The 19795-nt window shown below is 39.3% G+C and overlaps 1 protein-coding gene across 1 annotated transcript; it reads left to right on the top strand.

The window, feature by feature from the left end:
* The first annotated feature begins 1325 nt into the window (after nucleotides 1-1325).
* Nucleotides 1326-4302, top strand: LOC110958866 (beta-1,3-galactosyltransferase 1). The gene is made up of 2 exons (XM_022205580.2): nucleotides 1326-1566; nucleotides 2978-4302. The coding sequence occupies exons 1-2, from the start codon at nucleotides 1532-1534 to the stop codon at nucleotides 4167-4169; spliced, it is 1227 nt and encodes a 408-aa protein (XP_022061272.2). The 5' UTR covers nucleotides 1326-1531; the 3' UTR covers nucleotides 4170-4302.
* The last annotated feature ends 15493 nt before the right edge of the window (nucleotides 4303-19795 follow it).

The raw sequence follows: 19795 nt of genomic DNA, 5'->3' as shown, positions 1-19795 counted from the left end.
CAGAAACTGCAAGGTTGATAAAATGTTGAGTCAACGTTTGCTTACATAGATTACATGTTTGCAAACATAGATTCAACATTAATTAAACATTGACCCGTCAAACATTTTAATTAAACCAAAATACAATGTAGATTCAATGGCATCTTTTAAACACAAACTTCAATGTTGACAAAATGTTGTTGAATCAACGTTGATCCAACCATCAGTCTTCAACCGTAACCAAAATTCAACCTTCTTAACCCTAATTCAACATTGATTTAACATCTTTTGCTATCTGGGTAAAGTGTGATTTATGGTTGAAAAGCAAACGTTGACTCAACATTTTATCAACCTTGCGCTTTCTGTATAATTTCGACGTTAGGTCTCAACATAGATTCAACATTGATTCACCCATAGTTTGCTATCTGGGTTTAAGCTGTAATATGGAAAATTAAAGTTAAATTGGCTGATAATAGTCAAGAGTCTAAATACAGGATTACAGTTTTTATTATATATATAACATTGTGGGGCTTTAACTTTAACATTTATATTATTCAGGTAAATTTGTATTAGGCTATATAGAATATTGTGAGACAGAGAGAGAGACACAGAGAGAGAGAGGTGTGTTTGTAATATTGTTTCATTTTAACCTTAATATTGATATTCGGTAAATTTGTCGGGTCTTGACTATAAGATTAAAGCTTTTCAGATAAATTTACATAATTAAAATTAAAATGTACTCGTACCCTAAATAGTTAAACTTAGCAGACAAATTTACAATCCAAATCTTATAATAATCATATTTAAATAGCACTGCTAAGCTGTAAATTAATAATGGTTGCTTGACTTAACTATAAAGAGCTAAACTGTCACACAAATGCTGACACTGAAATAAAAGTATATATGCTACCATTTTTTCAGTATTTAGTATACAAACATTTTAAGCTTTAAAGGTTCAAACACATTTTGCAGATAATTCTTACATATGTTCCCTGACATAAGGGACCTTGGTGTTTTCTAACGACTAATCTTGGGAATTTTATCTCCTGTGGAGGCGTAGAGGTGATGAAACAGCTCCTCAGTTCAAGTCCAACAACCCACCGAACGGTTGTGCAGTAGAAAAAAAAAGAAATGTAATGAGACATTTCTGCTTTCACACACACACACTAATTGCAACGTCACGCATGAGGTCAGAAGAGGTGGGCCCAGAGTCTCCAGAGGATTTCTAGCTATTCATTGGCTTTGAGGCAAAACAACCCAGGGTGTCAAGCAAACTAAGGTGTGGCTCTCCCATAGGTAAGAGGAGGCTCACAGTTGCAAGGTTACTATAGACTGTGGAGCAGAGAGGCAGCAGGATCCAGGGTTTAAAGCTTGTTTTAATGCGAGGCTGCTCCTCGCTGTGATAACGAGCAGATGAGACTCACACCTGGATGCCGCTGAACACCTGAAGCCTCTGTCATGAATTTTACTGACAAGCAACATCTTGTCATTTTTCTGCTGTTACATATGAGAAAGGACAAAACCTGGCATCTATAGACGGCAGGGCGTCAACATGCTGGAAAGTGGCTTCCTCAAGGGTGATCTAAGGTATGTTTTAAATGTTGTTTTGCATTTCTGCTGAAATTCTATCACACAAGGAACAGAAAAGCTAGGTGCTGTAGACAGAAATTAAAGGGATTGGGGTGGCATAGCTCGGTGGGTAGAGTGGCCAGTCTTGTAACTGAAGGTTTACCGGTTCGATCCCCTGGCCTGTCGTGTTCATGTCGAGGTGTCCCTGAGCAAGACACTGATCCCCTAATTGCTCCTGGTGGGTCGTGCTTAGCGCCTTGCATGGCAGCTTCCACCATCAGTGTATGAATGTGAATGTGACGTATCATGTAAAGCGCTTTGGATAAAATGCAACCATTTACCATTTTACATCTGAATTGTGTTTGTTTTTTTTACCCTCTGAACTCGAAGCAGTTGGTGGGCTGTCACATTTTTAGTCACCATAGGCTAATGTTTTACTACAATATAAAGTCCTGCACCTCTGTAGAAACAGCACAATCATGGATAGAAGTAGCGAGAGCTCAGAAATGTCTTCTGTGCAATATGACACAACTATAATGCCATAATTTAAAATAATAATAATATAAAAGTTTCATGTCTTTGATTACTTTCTTTTAGAAAAACCGAAAAACCTGGAATCAGCATGTACCTTATTTTGCCAAGATCCTTCATTTATTTACCAATATTGGAAGAAAAAGGTGTCTCTACCTATTGATATCTTACTAATTACATTTTTAATTTTTTGGTAATTTGTTTATCTGCTCAGTGTAGACACAGCCTGGAGTTCAACCGAAAAATGTGTTTTTGTCACCTGACAGTTGGTCAAAGCTGAGTCAATCATGTCTTCACAGTTTGACTAAGACTGCAGAATTGTTACTTTTTGGGGTAGAATCCAGTGCAAACAGTATTCTTCCAGCCGTTTTTAGAAACGGGCTATATAAAGTAATTTTATTAAAACGCCGAACAATTTTAAGCTTGGATTTGGTTACATTTTCTGATGGACGGTGACTTTACAGATGTTTAAAGAACCAATGTAAGATTGAAAATCGCACTTTTCTCTCTCTCTCTCTCTCTCTCTCTCTTTTTTTTTTTTTAGTTTCTGACTGATAAATGCAGAATTTTCACCTTTTGTTAGCACAATCGGGTACAAACGGTTTTATGCTCAGATTTGGTTAAATTTTGTAATGGAATGACATGTTAAGTGTTAAAAGACCAATGTTAGGTTGAAAATTTCTTTTTGTTCGTTTTTAAAGATGGCATGCCTTTTAAACCTACTGGCAGGTTTTAGTGTTTATAGGGTTTATGTTTGTGAAGTAACCCTTAAAGTTTCCAGGCCATGGGATTTAAGAGCATTTTTTTGACTTGTTTTTTTTTTTTTTTTTTTAGTCGAATTAATTATTTTAGTTGAAAGCAAAAACACATCATCTCACTGCCTTATCTTCCATCTCAGGCAGGAAACGGTGAATGGTGGGAAACCAGCGGACAGCAGGAGATGTCGGCACCACTTGATCTTCGTTATTCTAGTGTTTGGGGCAATTTTCTTTTTCTATAGAACAGACATAAATAGCATAGCGCCCAACTGGAACCCCAAATTGTGGATGCAGAATTCCTCGCCAGCATGGTGGAGTCGATTAAAAGGTGAAAATAAAGTCCCACAGATCAGGACTGATACCAGCCACAGCAGATCTACAGTTGAGCCAGTTAATGCTTCAGCCGCCAATTTATCTACATCAACACAGGAGGCAGACACGACTGCACAAAGCCTCATTTCTGCTGCGTCAGTGGAGCCAATACCGGTTCCTTACGTTTCTCCTGGACCCTACTTGGTGGAGTACCCTCACGAGTACCACTTCACCATAAATGAGCCTCAGAAATGTGAGCAGGAGAAGCCGTTCGTGGTCCTCATGGTTCCCGTGGCTCCTCTCAACCGGCAGCACCGAGATGTCATCCGGAGCACATGGGGAAGCGAGAGGTCGGTGTCTGGCCAAGCGGTGAGCCTTTTTTTTATTTTGGGGCTGCAGGCCGGAGACGAGCAGCACAAGGATTGGCTGCTGCAGGAGAGCAAAGAGCATCACGACCTGCTCCAGGCCGACTTCCTCGACTGCTACAAGAACCTCACCATCAAGACCATGGTGATGGTGGAGTGGCTGAACACTCACTGCTCTGGCACCTCGTACGCCATGAAGGTTGACTCGGATACGTTCCTAAATGTGCCCAAGCTGATCAGCATGCTCCTGAACGCTCCGAAGACCAACTACATGACCGGACTGGTGGTGGAAGGAGCTCAAGTCCTGAGAGACCCAACGTCCAAGTGGTTCCTTCCTGAGGAGCTTTATCCTGAGTCCTACTACCCTCGCTATGCTCTGGGTCTGGGCTACGTCTTGTCTTTGGACCTCCCTAAGAAGCTGATAGAAGCTTCCAGGCATGTGAAACCTGTTTACATTGAAGATGTGCATTTGGGATTATGCATGCAGCACCTGGGCATCCCTCTGACCAGCTCACCAAACTGGAACGACTTCAGTGTGATTCCTGTGCCGTACAACCGCTGCGCTTATTCTAGGATAGTAGTGACCACCACTGATCCAGGCACTGATCGAGTCTGGGTTTGGAATGACTTTAAGAAACCGGGGCCATTCTGCTGAAAAACCACTTAATTTATAGAAGTAATATATTAAAAAGAAACATGGCTGAATTTTCTCAGCCCCGCTTACCCTTTGTGTACTATTACTGTACTATAAAATAAATAAATAAAGTCTGATATTGATGTTTACCTTTTATGGTTGTAGAAAATCTGTTTCCCGCCTCCTTTTAAATTTGAAGTGTTAAACAGAGCACAAAGCCAAGGGTTTCCTGTCACACTTTTTGCACTAGGGAACAAAAATAAATATTATTCCAGCCATCAAATGCAATTTATTTTATTACAGCTGCTGACTCCCCCCCCCCCCCCCCCCCCCCACACACACACACACACACACACACACACACACACACACTTTTTGCTGTCAAAACACAATCAATGGATTAGGTTAAATTATTAAACTAAATTCCAACTATTTTTATGATCAATTGGCCATTTTTTTAAATGAAAAAAGACTAAAATCTCACTGAGGCTGGCTTTATCCAGTGTTAAAATATCCATTTTGGGAATTTATGCAACTTGCAGACTTATAGGCAAACACTTGCAAATTTAAAGTAAAATTTCAGAAAACTTGAAATTGTTGTTTTAATGTATGTAATCAATTGGGGAAGCTTTATGTTATCTTAACCCTCGTGTTGTCCTTAACAAAAAATGTTGTTGCCTTGTCTGAAAAAAGTCCAAAATTCAGAAAAAATTTCCCCAGATTTATAAAAATTTGCAAAATCTTCAGGAAGAAAATTCCTGAAAAGTTTCCCTCAGAAGTTTCATTTTTTAAAATTAAAAAACCCTCAAATTTGACAGCAAAATTCACTGGATTTTGGTTGATTTTTTTTTTTCTGAAAGTTCTTAAACATTTTTATTAATTTGTTTTTTTTCCCACCAAAAAGTGTTAAATTTCCTAAAAAAATTTTGAAAACGTGGAATTTTTCACTGTGAAAATATATATATATATATATATTTTCCACATTTTTAAAACCTTAAAATGGGTCAATTTGACCCACAGGATGACAGGAGGGTTAAAGTTAAATTCTTTAAGGTGTTTACCTGTAGTGTCATCTTAAATGAAACTTTATTGCTTGAATGGAGCAATGATTTACCTGCATTTTGTAGACCAAACAACTGATTCAACAATCAAGACAGTCATGGACAGATGAATGCAGTTGCAGCCTGAGTTAGAAATAACAGATACATTTCTAGAGGACTACATTTAGCTTTTATTCATTGTTTTTACAATTAATAAGAGTATAAATAATTTGTAATGAAGCTGCTGCTGCCTGTTTTAAGCACTTGTTTGTGTTTCTGTTTTGGATTCTGGTGGTTGGCATCAAGAACCTTTGTCTTTCTCAGACTATGGAGTTGAAGTGATTGTTTTTGGAGCTCACGTCTTATTAAGAGAAGCCAAACTCCCTTTGACTTCCTTGTAGTTACACTACTGATGTCGAAATTGCAGTTTTTTCCCCCTAAAGTAGAGGATTACTAATTGAAATCTGAGAGGATAAAATATCCTTTCCTCTCATTGTTTACTGTAAATGAGAACTTATGAGTTTTTCAGGCCTGGAGTTTCAGACAAGTTTCATTCAAAGTAATGCACAAATAAAATCCAGTCACACCCTGCTGTATGACCTTCTCAGTGTCCTTGAATTGTTGCACCACCCTCAGTTGTACGTACATGACAGACTGTTTGCTGAACGGGGATTTTACACTGAAACTCTGTAGCAGCCTGGTGTTTATTCATTGTGATTTATTTGACATGAAATAGCTAATAAGTGGCCAACATAGAAGAACCGTTCTGCTTAAATAACCCTAAACTATGCTGTGTTTGTCTGCCACTCCTTAACAGACGGTTACAACCTTCAGCTAATTTAGATGAATGTTTCTTTCCAGCTTTTTTAAGTAGTTTTATTTTTCTGGCACCAACCAAGACAAGAGCACAACAGACAAGTTCAGACCCGTCGTCACCTTACGAAAGACCGGCATTGTTGCTCTGCATGAACAGCATACTGGGGGCAAATGCTGTCATTATGTTGCCTGTTACAGTTTGTGTTTTGGATCGTGTGCAGATTCTCAGTCATCCAGATCATATTAAGCCAGGAAGCTTTAGTAAAGAGCGACTCTTTAGAAGGTTCTGAAGGTGTTTCACCTCTGAAGAACTGAAGAAGCCTCTTGGATGAGAAGTGAAACGTCTTCAGAACCTCAAAGAGGAATCCAGCTGCTTTTCACCGATGTTTCCAGGAGGTGTTCAGGAGGAACAGTCTCACCGCCAAATTTTGATACAAAATGGAAGAGGATTGAAGCAAGTTTTCCTCGCTCCGATCTCTCCTCTTTCTCTGCAGAGATTTGGAGTTAGATTTGTGCAAATATAATCAAACAAAACTTTATGAATATCAAACACAAATAATAATTTAAAAGAAAGGAAGCTAAAAATGCTTTCTCAAAAAACAAAATTCTCACCAGCAATATTTCTATACAACTGTCAAACATATTTGAAGCAAACCTTTGCAAAAAATTGGGAAAAATGAAAATACAGGTTAGGCTTGTCCTGTGCAATATTTCAGAACACGTTTTATATCTTTAAAAAAATGTAAGAATCTAAAGGACTAAATAGATTCTTTAATCGAGAGTGAACTTGTCAGAATGATGATGCAGAAGCTCAAATTTGATTTAAGAATCTATTGTCATTTTTTAATTCTTTAAACAAATTCAAACTTGACTTGAACTGGAATCTTTAATCAACTTCAGACTTGATTTATGAATCTAAAGAGGACAAAATAGATTCTCAAATCAAGTTTGAACTTGATAGAATAGAAAAATAGAGTTAAAGACAGAATTATGCCCAGTCAGAATTAAAGAGTAAATATCTGACATCTGTTACTGACAGCACAGATGTAAGTCAACAACAGAGCTTTGGCCATCATATCACGCTTTAGTTGACACTTTCACATCCATAGCTTTGTGTTAAAAGCTTGATGAGGTTTAAACACTAAAATTACATGATAAGGTTTAACAAAAACTCAAGGTTTGGGTTAAAATTTGTCCCATTCACTACATATTTACATTTTCTGGTCCTGCCCAATTTACTATATGATTAATCATCTGAAAAGGAGCAACAGTAAAGACACAAAATAAATAGCAAAGAAAAGTTGATCAGAAATGTATTTGGGATATCACAAACTCCCATAACCCAGGAGAAAAACCCTTAAAATATAAATAAGAATGTATGTATGGGAAGGTATTTTTAAGAGACAGGGTTCATAAATGCAAATAATACCTATGATAAATTATATATAAACTATTAATCTCAAAGGATGAATGAAGAGCCTAAAAGGTAGAAACTGTATAAGAGTTCTGCACATTTGTCAACCTATTCATTTCACTAAAGTAACAATCGACAGAAATGTGCTTTGAGATTAATGATTTAATCAAAACATCATCATTCTGACAAACTTGATTTAAGAATCTATTTAGTCCTCTTTAGATTCTTCAGTCAAGTTTGAACTTGTCAGAATCTCAAACTGGAATTCAGCTCACTCAAAATGTAATTACAGAGGTGTTGAATTAAGAGTTTTCATTAGTTGTAGGTACCTGTAGTTACCTGGAAGCGGCTTTGTTTGTTTCTTTGTTAATACTATGGCAATGCAACCATAACCACAAATGGCAACAGAGAGTTTTACTGCCTGGAGGAAGTTCGAGTAGATTTCAACCACTGGTCTTTCAACCAGCCTTTTGTTCTGCACACAGTCGTCACTGATAACGTCTTTCTATTTGACGGCATTTTCTAACAATCTTATCAGCCCTGGCAGCCACTATCACTTCTGTAGCGCTTTAAAAATACTTTACTGGGTTGATATGAAACGAGAAGCAACAATATGCAGAAGAATTCAAACTAGTCAGGAATGAATTACAGATATCTGCAGCTGCATTTGGTACTCTGTCACAGTTCTACTTTTAAGAGAGAAAACGTGTTTCTTTCAGAACGTCAATGACAATGCAGTTTAGCTCTCTAGGAACGTAACCTTTGGGAGACAGAGTTGACATTTATAATAAGTTGAAAAGTGCTAGATTGAAGGGATCTCAGTACACAATTACATTTCTTCCAGTAAAATCTGGCAAAGCTTCTTACATGTCCAACAACTCCATAAAAACACAGCATATGTGAGCACAGAGAGTAAGAGAGAAGTGAACAGATCTTTCAAATATGCAGAATTTTGTAATTTTCTTGACCGAACCACATGTAACACACAGGACAATCGGAAAGGTGAAAAGTTGATGATTATTTTTAGGGATAAATTGTATATTTTGGGCAATTTTTTAGTAAATAAAAAGCCTTTCATACCCTAAACCAGCAGGTTTTGGGGGTTAGAGAGTTCAAACTTGCCAGTATGGACTTGAATTTGTGTCAATATCAAGCAAAACTTCTTACATGTCAAACAAACATAAGAATTAAACAATAAAAGGTAAATTTTGTAGTTTTGGCAATTTCTATTACCTAAATGTCTTTCACACTCGCCAGCAGGTTTTAGTGTTTAGAGGGAGAAGCAAACAGATCACTCAAAAACACGTCACGATTTGTAGATGTGTAGAATAAATATCAGAATTTTAAGCTTAAATTTTTTTTTTTTTGACTGAACCACACATCACACACAGGACTGTATAATTCGGTGAAAATCCAACTGGTTTTTTTGTGATAAATTGTGCATTTTGGGCAATTTTTATCGTAAATGAAAAGCCTTTCTTACCCTAAACCTGCAGGTTTTAAAGGTTTAAATGGTTAAAACATATCTAATGGATTGGTGCCACGACAATCAAACTAAACTTTTTACACAAACATAAGAATATGAAAGAAACTGTAGTAAAGTACAGTATATATGAGCACAGATAATAGGAGAGAAGTGAACAGATCACTCAAAATATGTCATGACTTGTAGATGACTAGAACAAAGTGCTTTTAAATAAATATCACAATTTACTTGCTTAAATCTTGTAATTTTCCTGACTGAACTGCACGTCACATACAGGACGATCAGAAAGGAGAAAAGTCGATTATCTTTCTGTTGGTTTTTACTGTTTTGGGGGACTAATTGTGGATTTTTTTTGGGCAATTTTTGGGAGTTTAGATGGTAAAACCATTAAAACGGCAAAGAAAACGCAAGGGTCGAACTTTAAATAGCATTATAAAGAGCAAAATTACACAAATTTGAATAAATTTAAAGGTATAAAAGATTTCCTGGAGTATTGCACGAGTTAAATCAGAAATCCAGCTCAGATTAGTTAGAAAGAAGCAGAGGGAACTGCATATTATCAAAGACAGAACATACCAAATAATTTGCTTGTATGTCATAAATATTATTTTGGAGATAACATTTTTTTGTTTCTTTTCTCCCCAGCTGTTATTCTTGTTTGATATTTCAGATGTTTTGTTTGATAAAATTGGCACAAATGTAACTCCAGACCTCACAGCGAAGAATAGTAGTCCTACACAAACTGAAGTTTTATTTTTGAGACTTATTTTTGCCAAGAATAATGGACACTACTGAGAAGACAGCAGTTGTAAGTTGTATTTTTGAGATTTTCTTTTTTGGCTTTTTTTTGCATTTTTTGCTTCAGTGTTTCTTTTTCTATGTCAAATTCTTGATTTTGTTCGATATTTCAAGTCTTGTTTGATTACACTGGAACAAATCTAACGCTAAATCTCGGCAGAGAAAGAGGAGACATCAGAGCGAGGAAAACCTGCTCCAATCCTCTTTCATTTTTATCCAAACGCGTCAGTTAAACTGCCTCTCTTAAACACATCCTGGAAACATCGGTGAAAAGCAGCTGGATTTCTCTTAGAGGTTATGAAGACGTTTCACTTCTCATCCAAGAGGCTTTGTCAGTTCTTCAGAGGTGGAACGTCTTCAGAACCTTCAGTCGTTCTTTACTGAAGCTTTCTGGGTTAATGTGACCTCACGACATACTTCCATTTTCTGGTGAAGTCCTGCTGAATTTAGCATATGATTAATCATCTGAAAAGGAGCAACAGTAAAAACAAAATAAATGACAAAGATAAGTTGATTAGAAATGTATTTGTGATAACACAAATGAACATAATCTAGGAGAAAAACCCTTAAAATGTAAATAATAATAATGTAATAATGTATCATTTTTAAGAGACAGGGTTCACACATATATGTGGTCCAAAATATCAAGTAAACACCTCTATTGAATAAGGTAACATTATAACATTAACGGTTCAAGTGCCCAGAAGTACACTTATTAGAAAGAAGGGAGTTTCTCTTGCAACATAAACCGAGTCTCAGTGGAACTGTTTGCACGATGCAAACATGCTGCGAGATGAAATGTGAGATGTATAACCTCATTACTTGCTTTCGTTTGTCACTCACTGGTTAAACACCCCAAGCAGGAATACTGTATTGAAAACAAAACAAGACAGATGCCTGCATGGGTGTGAAAGCTGCGGCTGCATTCCTTCCAGCTGTGACCTGAAAGATTGATGGATAAAGCAACCCACAGCTCCAGAATTGCAACTCATGGCATTATCTGAAAATAGGGATTGCATTTGAATGGGTACCAAATAGCGACACAAACATTACATACGCACTAATTTGAACTCTTTAGAAAGTGTAGTACTTGAAATGGTCATCCGCATACTTTGCTTTTCCATGACTGTAGTTCTTCATCAGCTAGTTTTTCATAGCGTATACAAAAATATATTGTCAAGTTTCACAAGTAGGCGCTTTTTTATTCAAGATTCACGATTTCCAAATTACTGCTAATGAGTTCCTTGTATTACACTTTAAACGAGGTAAAAGGTCTCTTCTATGTCTTGAATAAAAAAAGAGGTAACTTGTAAACTGACTGATCTTTCCTGACAATAAAATGCTTTTGTATAGTGTCAACGAAAAACAGGTGAGGTTAGACATCTCACATTTCATCTCACAGCATGTTGGCACTGACCAAACAGCTCCACTGAAACTCGGTTAATGTTACCTTATTCAATAGAAATCTGGGCGTTTCTTTGTTATTTTGGACCATTTAATAAACAAAACTGTCTATTGTGGTTGAGTAAATATAGCCCCATCTAACAAAGCTAGTTTAACTGTACACACACACACACACACACACACACACACACACACACACACATATATATATATATGCTTTTTCCCATTACTTACTTTGGAGCAAATAAACTAGCTTTAGTAGCTCTTATGTTTACAGTTCCCTCTGCCTCTTTCTAAGTAATCAGACTTCTACCGCCACTAGCTGGATTGCTTATTTAACTGCCAAGCACATTTAAAGAAAAAATGCAAATTACAGTGCCTTGCGAAAGTATTCGGCCCCCTTGAACTTTTCAACCTTTCGCCACATTTCAGGCTTCAAACATAAAGATCTAAAATTTTAATTTTTTTGTCAAGAATCAACAACAAGTGGGACACAATCGTGAAGTGGAATGAAATTTATTGGATATTTTATACTTTTTTAACAAATAAAAAACTGAAAAGTGGGGTGTACCAAGCCATCGGACGTCTGCAAGCTGGAGAGTCTGTCCGAGACATTGCCCGTCACTTTAAAGTCAACATCACCACCATTTACCGTCTCCAGCGTCGATACAACACCACACAGAGCACCGATGACCTTCCCCGAAGCGGACAGACTCTCCAGCTTGCAGACGTCCGATGGCTTGGTTCCTCTCATTTTGGTTTAAGCGTGGCATAGTTAAACAGCAAGTGAAATGCCTATGATCTTGAATGAAATTTATACCCACTGAAGGTGTCGATAAATTGTGCATATGCTGCTGGGATAACGTTTCCCGTTAGGGATCGGGAGACGTATTAATAGGAGAGTAATGGGTGGGTTTCACAGTTATGTCCTCTCTGGTGGGATCTGGCCCCCCATACGGCTATGGGGTGGCGGGGTGCACCATCATCCGTGTCGCTGTGGCTGGGGGTCCCCGGGGCCGGAGGGCCGTGGCCTGTGGGGGTTCTCCTGCGTGTCCGACTGGTCCCGGCTGGTACGGTGGCTCTTGCTGGGCTGCGGGATCTGGATTGGCTGTCCCGGTGGGTGCTGTGGCTGTGGCGCGGGCTGGTTGTGTGTGGTGGCTCTGTCCTGGTGGGGGGGTTGGTTCACGTCGTGGGATGTGGGGGCCTTGGGTGTGCTGTGCTCGCCCGGGGGTATGCAGGGTGCCCCCCCATTGGCGTTGGCGGGCCCCACTGCTCTGTCCATTTTTGCCCTCTGGACTCGCATTGGGTCCTGGCTCCGGTTCCCTCTGGCCGGCCTCCGGTGGCAGCCTGCCCGGTGATGGGTTGGTTGCCGTCCCTTCGGTGGGGCGCTCTGCCCCTGTGTCTGGCTTCCTGGCTGCTTGGGGCCGTTGTCCCCCCCTGGGGGTGGGTGGGGTGTGGGCGGGTGGGGTGGTGGGGTGTGGGGGTTTGGTGGGGGTTTGGTGGGGGTTGGGGTTTGGGTGGCGGGTGGGTCCGCTTGCCCCGGGCTGCCTGGGTCGGTTCTGGCGTGCTGGGGATGTCGGTAGCTGCACCCTCTTGTCTTCGGGGTCCGTGTGGTACGCGGTGGCCCCGGTTGCTCTCTGGGGGCGCTGCCCCGTGGCTCCTCGGCCTGTGGGGGGGTGCCCTGTCGGCTTGGCACTGCATTGCTGTGATGGCTGTTGTGGGCTTCGGGGTCTTTCACACTTGCATGTGCATGTTTGCTCAGGTCCCACCAGCTCCTGTTGAGTTCCGCTGTTGAGCAGTGATGGGACCCGCCGGAATGTGCTGAGACTCTCTACAGAGTCTAATCTCACACTAAACCCTCTCTCCTTTTCTCTAGTATCTTCCTCTAGTATCTTCTGGCCTATTCCACTCTATACTAACATGACACCCACAACTATGGTGTTTAGTACTGTCTGGCTAATTATTCATTTATTTATTTATTTATTGTTTGTTTGTTTGGTTTTCTGTTCTCTTGTGTATGTGTTTGCTTGTGTGTCTTATTGCTGGGTAATTATTAGTTGGGAATAACACAACACCTGATATTCTTCAGATGTAATAGCAGCTTAGCTTTCAGGGAGGGCTGGTGATGGTCACACGCATGCACTAAATAATAAGATATTTGGCTGCAAGACTAAAATATGCATTAATCTCATAAAGTGTTGACACCCCTTCCATGGAGTTAAACAATGAGAATAAATGCAGACAAAAAAGAAAAAAAAAAAAAAAAGATAAATCGTGCATATTCAATTGCACGTGCAAAGTGTGAATCATGTCCACATCATCAATGCATTGGTGTATTGCGACGATTCGTTTTCCGTTTTCCGTTTTCACACCAACCTTACAAAACGCAACAGAAAATGTTAAGAACACACCATGCACCACAAAGTACCAAATGCATTTTTGTTTTGGGAAACCAAATTTAATTTTTCATCGGGTAAAAGAAACTTGCGTTTCCTTTGCGAGTGAGTATATTAAAATCAGGTTAAGAACCGTCCAACGCATGATTAAAACCTGAAGGATAGTGGTGTACCATCATCTTGAAGGAAAAATCTGGTCGGTCATGTGGTCTGATGAGTCCAGTTTTACCCTCTTCCAAAGTGATGGGGGCATCAGGGTAAGAAGAGAGGCAGATGAAGTGATGAACTCATCATGTCGAAGTAACAAACAGCGCTCTCATGGTCGTCCCATTCATCCATCCCAACCTCCTCCATAGCTCAATAATTTGTCTCCTTCCTGATTTAGAAGACACTGTAAACATACGTATTAGTCACATATCACTCTGGGTCAGTGACGTGCGGTGAGGTTCATGGCTGGTGAGGCACTGACTCCTCAAGAGTCAGATTTACGATTGTAAGAACTGAAAAAAAGCACCTTATTTCACTATTCATCCAACAGCATGCAACTACTGATAATGCTTCATATCCCATCAGCATTCCTCTTTCAATTACACTCACAAACCAACACAAGCATATACACAGGAACATATTTGTCCTACAAAGAACTTTCTTTTATAGCTATGGATAGAGCACCCATCTTGAGTTTTAAGCAATTCATCCATCCATCCATTCTCTATACACCGCTTTATCCTCACTAGGGTCACGGGGGGGGGGGGGGGGGGGGGGGGGATTCTATCCCAGCTGAATCGGGTGAAGGCAGGGGACACCCTGGACAGGTCACTAAGGGACTGCAGATGAAAATTAGCTTAAAGCTATTTTTGGTACAATGCATCAAATGGAAACATTTATGTTTAATATTGTACATGGTCCCTTTTTAAATAAACTGATAATAATAACTAGAAAAGCACTCAGAGAGTGCAGACCTCCGCCAAGGATAGAGAGGAAAACAGGAAACCCATGCAGTCAAGGAGCATGAGCTGGAATCAAACCTGCATCTCTGACACAGTTCTGTTTATGAATCGCCTTCTTAACCAGTTGAGCTATCTGGACACCTTGCTCCAATTTGTTGGACGACATACTAACCTATGATGTTTTGTCATATTTTGGACCACAAACTAAAAAAACATACTAAAAAAACAGAATCCGGGATCCTTTCTGGATTGCCACCAAAATTAAATCAGCTCTTCCTCTTACCATAGTCTACATCCCCTGAAAATTTCATCTGAATCTGCCCAGGAGTTTTTGAGTTATCTTGCTAACAGACAGACACACAAACGCCAGGTGTCACATAAACTCCTTGGCGGAGGTAATAATAATCACCAGTCTGTCGCAGGACTACATATACAGACACACAATCACACTCATATTCACGCCGATGGACAATTTAGAGTTATCAATTAAGCTCAGCATATTTTTGGACTGTAGGAGGAAGCCGGAGTGCCCGGAGAAAACCCACGCATGCACAGGGAGAACATGCAAACTCCATGCAGAAAGATCCCAGACCCAGGCTGGGATTTGAACCGGGATCTTCTTGCTGCAAGGCGAAAGTGCTAACCACTACTTGACTGTGCAGCCCTTAAGCAATTCATATACTGTATACCGTAAACAAATTAAAGTACAGAGATGTGTGCAGATCTACTGGCTTTAGCTTGACGCCGACTTTGGATTTCCTCTGTTGAAAGCCAGCACTGCAGCGAGAAAGCACCTGCCAGCTTGCGTACGCCCCCTTGAGTTGAGGCAGAGTACTGAGTGCCTCACCTGCTGACTTTTCTCTGCACTTTATTGTGCGATCAGCAGGAATAGTTCTCTCACACATACATAAAAGACATTACACAGACTGCAGAAAGTCATGGTGTATAACGAATATTTCTGTAAAGTTCATATTGGCGATATGCTGAGGAACAGAAACGGGCACGCGTCATGCAACCCAGTTTGTATTGGATCATGCAGTCAGACGTGAGGCACAGTTCGCCCCTGCCTCACCCGGGGTTTCTGCCCTAGATTTGATAACTCAAATTCGGCAATTTTTCCTCAATAAAATGTCAAAAATGTGTAGTCATACTGCAGATGCATTTTTAACACAAATCAGTGGAAAATATTAATATTTATTTATGTACACTTTTTTGTCATGATGACAGCTGAGGCAGTGCCTCACCTGCCTCCCCTGACCGCACGTCACTGAAGGGACCTCTAGAGGGCGCTTACCAATAAAACATGAAACGAGTCATAAAAAGCTGCTGACCTAACAATCCACAAGGTCAGTTTCATCCAAACCTGTTGGTTTGGATGAATCCATTTTGAGTAGCGTTGCTAACAGACAGACAAACAGATTCACAGACAAACGTACACCGATCATCACATAACTCTGCCACATTCCTGGGTGGAGTACTAAACAGTGAGGTTTCCAAGTCAGATTAAAAGCAAATCAAAGCTGTTATAAAGTAATAAAGTGATAACAGTATTTACATTGTGAGGTGATTAAGACAGGATAAGGGCAGAGGGTTCGGTCATAATCTGTCTGGTTCCTCATAAACTTTTATTCAATGTTTATCTATAGCTTATCGCTGCTGAATGTGTGTTCGTTTCAAAATGGTCTAATAAAACACCTCCACATGGTGCTTTATGTATTTACTTAAACCTGTTAAATACATCAGATATAATTACTTTCTAAAAATGTTGTAATGATCACACTGTAACATATTCACTTAAGGGAGTTTCATTTGAGATCAGTAAAAACTACAATTTATTCAGTTTATTGTGTATTTTCAATGACACTCAGTTATTTACAGAGAGATTAAACATAAACTGAAGCAGCACGCTGACACCATGTGGACTATTTGTTCACTGCAGCTGAATAAATAACCTCAGTCTTGAGTTTTTAAAAAAAAACTATTTTCAAAAAAGATCTAAATATGCAATACTTAATATAAATATGTTAAAAGGCGTGTATGTATTTTGTGTGATAATTCAATTATAACTAACTAAAATATAACTGAATAAACTGTATACTTAAATACGCATTTTTACGTTTTTTGCTTACACTTTTCGAATCATGTTTATATTTTAGGACATTTTTAATCTATTCATGTTCATCTAATATTTTTTCCACTGCTTTAAATTCTAAGACTTGAATTTGAGCAACTTTTTCTTAAACAGTTTCCCCTCTGGAATCAATGAAGTATTTCTGTTTCTGGAGCTAAAGTGACACTTTAGTGCTTGAGAAAATGTGCTTATTTCAGTTATTTCAGACAAAATTAAGAATATTTAACACTTTTTAATACATATAAAGTTAGTATTTTATTTTAAAATGCAGTATTTGTGTGTGTAGTAAAGACTTAGCACTTCAGTAGTTCAAAAAAATGTCTTGATTTCACTTATTTTTGACAAAACTAAGGACATTTTACATTTTACAGGATACAAAAGTCAGTATTTCAATGAAACCCCAGTATTTTTCTGCATCACTGCAGAAATAGTTAACTGAAAATGTCCATGGCTGCAGACTAGGTGGAACTTCCAACACTAACTGCTGTAGTTAATAATTTTCCTATTATTCAGGAAGGAGTTTAACCTGAATTAAATTAGTAGATAAAGAGCATATTTCTGACATTGGAGAATAACGCCATGAGACAAGAAGGAACTATGTGATTACATTGAATAAATATTCACAAAAGAGCTAATTGTAAACTAAAGAAAATTGTCTTTGCACTCCAGATAATTTGCTGGAACAGTCCAAAATTGTCCGTCCTGTGTCTGCACCACCAGAAAAAATCTTCCTATTTTTAAGAAAAAAAAGCAGGATTGCAGGGAATTCTGGGAAAACAACTGATATTCCCCAATTAAACACATTTAATTTAAACCTGCTCAATAATTTACCAACTGAAGACTTTATAGGATCTAAAACAATTTCCAAAGACCAAACAAAGCACCTTAATTGTTGCTTTAAAGTTTTTTGCAGCCAAATATTGCACTTTATTGCTTTAATTTAATTTCATATTCATCTGTTAGCTAAATGTTGCACACTAGGAAACGTAGACACCATTTAAAATGCTTTTTTTGCATGAAAAGTGAAACTGTGCATATATAAACAGCATAAAATTAAAGCTGCTGTCCGGATTTTCTGTTTGTTTTCAATTTATGTATCATTTTTTAACAAAGCTTAAATGTGTTAGTCTAGTTCGATACTATAATATAAAGTTAGCATAACGCGACATGAAAATTTATTCCTGAGCTCCGCCTTCCTCTCATAGACCCCCATGTTATTCCAAAAAGCGCCGGTCACTGTCGACCAATCAAGTTCGAGCTTCAGCTTTGTCATGCTGTCAATCAACGGTTACGCGCACAGCAAGCAAGACCATGCAGAGGTGGGCGAGCTACGCACTATGCAACCGCGCGCACATTTGTTTTGCTTGTGGAGGAGAGAGCATCAGGGCTCAGCAACTTCCAGAAAAGTTACCAATCCCACGGCTTGTCAGGCCAAGAGACTGCAGGACGTTTTTTGGCTCGGGGTGCTCGCGTCGCTCCCCGACCACGGCCTCCATAGCCCACCTGACGGCTTCGTTTAGATGCCCGACCTCTGGAGGAAGATGTTGGGGCGTCTGGGACATACTCTTCGTCAGAGGAGTCATGCAATTCTGAACTCTAGATAGAAATAAATAAACAATCTAACACATATACACGCGTAAATGCACTAAGTTTGATAAACAACGTCATCGAGAGGGATACACGAGTGTAATCACATATTGAAACTTTACTCGTTCGTCCTAGCAGATTCATGTTATTTTGGTATTAGGACAAGTTAGACTCAATACAGAATTCTAACGTAATTCCTTTATTATTTACTAAATGTACTAAATGCAGAAGAGGGGAAAACAGCAAAACAGGCGAGATGCTGCAGCACTCCGGGCACTTCTCTCATGTACTGCGCGCGTGCACAAATAAAGGGGCGAAATCAGAGGGAGGGAGGGTGGGACCAACAGTGTTTTGGGAGACGCTGCGATTCAAACTCCGGACAGCAGCTTTAAAGCTAAAAGCTGCTTTCTACTGGAGTGGAATGGAGCTGTGCTATTGAGACAACGCTGCCACCATGAGGCTGAACTGGAAATTACAACACTGCCCCCTTATTATTCTGCAAACGTTTCCTCAAGAATCATGAGGAAAAATAATCTTTCTCATTATATTTTAAGTTCCGACAAAGAGCACACATGTTTAGAGGTTTCTGTTTTACATCTTTGCCATGTAATGTCCAAATGAAAAGAGAATTCAAAGACAAAAGGATCAGTTCACTGGATTCCTGTGAGAGTGACGTAGAGTTGTGTTTTTCAGGGTTAATCTGAGCATCAGACGGAGACAGCGTCAGTCTGTAAAGCTCACATACCAGCTCTGAGTTCAGCCGGGTTGAGTAGAGGGATTCAGTACGGCAGGCCCCAGGGGTCAGATCTGCAGAGGAGATACAGCAGCTGCAGGAAGTGGAGGTAGAGTTCAAAACATGAGCCTGCAGAAGAAGAAACACTTTGATTCAGAGATAAGAACAATTTGGTTGATTTATTTTCTATAATTAAGTTTATTTTTTTAATACATTATTAAACATTTTTTGGGCTGCACATTGATTCGGTGGTTCGCGCTGTTGCCTTGCAGCTAGAAGATCCCTGGTTCACATCCCAGTCTGGGATCTTTCTGCGTGGACTTTGCACGTTCTCCTTGTGCATGCTTGGGTTTTCTCTCAGCTTTCCACCTTCCTCCCACAGTCCAAAATACGCTGAAGTTAATTGGGGACTTTAAATTATCCGTAGGTGTGATGAGTGTGATTGTTTGTCTCTATATGTAGCCCTGTGATGAACTGGTGACCTGTCCAGGGTGCCTTCACCCTAAGTCAGCTGGGATAGACTGCAGCCCCCCACGACCTTAATGAGGATTAAGTGGTGTATAGATGATGGATGGATGTATTTTTAAAATAATACACTACCAGTCTACGTTTGGACACACTTTCTCATTCAAATGAATGTTGTTTGTATGAATGTATATTTGTTATACCGCACAAAAGCTAACTTTGAGTTTTTTTCTTCTAATCACAGTTGTGCTGTTTCTATAGAAGTTCAGGACTTTAATTTGCAGTGAGAAAATGTGACAAGAGCAAAAGAAAAAAGCCCAGAAACTGCCTGAGATTCAGAAGGTTAAGATGGTAAGAAATTCCACTAGTTAACTTTTGACAAGGCTGTTAATTGGGAACTATTCCAGTTAACAGGTCAGCCTTGGCA

The sequence above is a fragment of the Acanthochromis polyacanthus genome, chromosome 2 (genome assembly GCF_021347895.1).
Source record: "Acanthochromis polyacanthus isolate Apoly-LR-REF ecotype Palm Island chromosome 2, KAUST_Apoly_ChrSc, whole genome shotgun sequence".
NCBI classification, from domain to species: Eukaryota; Metazoa; Chordata; class Actinopteri; family Pomacentridae; genus Acanthochromis; species Acanthochromis polyacanthus.
This window is presented reverse-complemented; position numbering and strand designations above follow the sequence as displayed.

Excerpts from the sequence above, each read along its gene's own strand:
- LOC110958866 (XM_022205580.2), top strand. The coding sequence starts at position 1,532 with ATGCTGGAAAGTGGCTTCCTCAAGGGTGATCTAAG. Across the intron at positions 1,567-2,977 it reads TTCCTCAAGGGTGATCTAAG|GCAGGAAACGGTGAATGGTG; the intron begins GTATGTTTTAAA and ends CTTCCATCTCAG.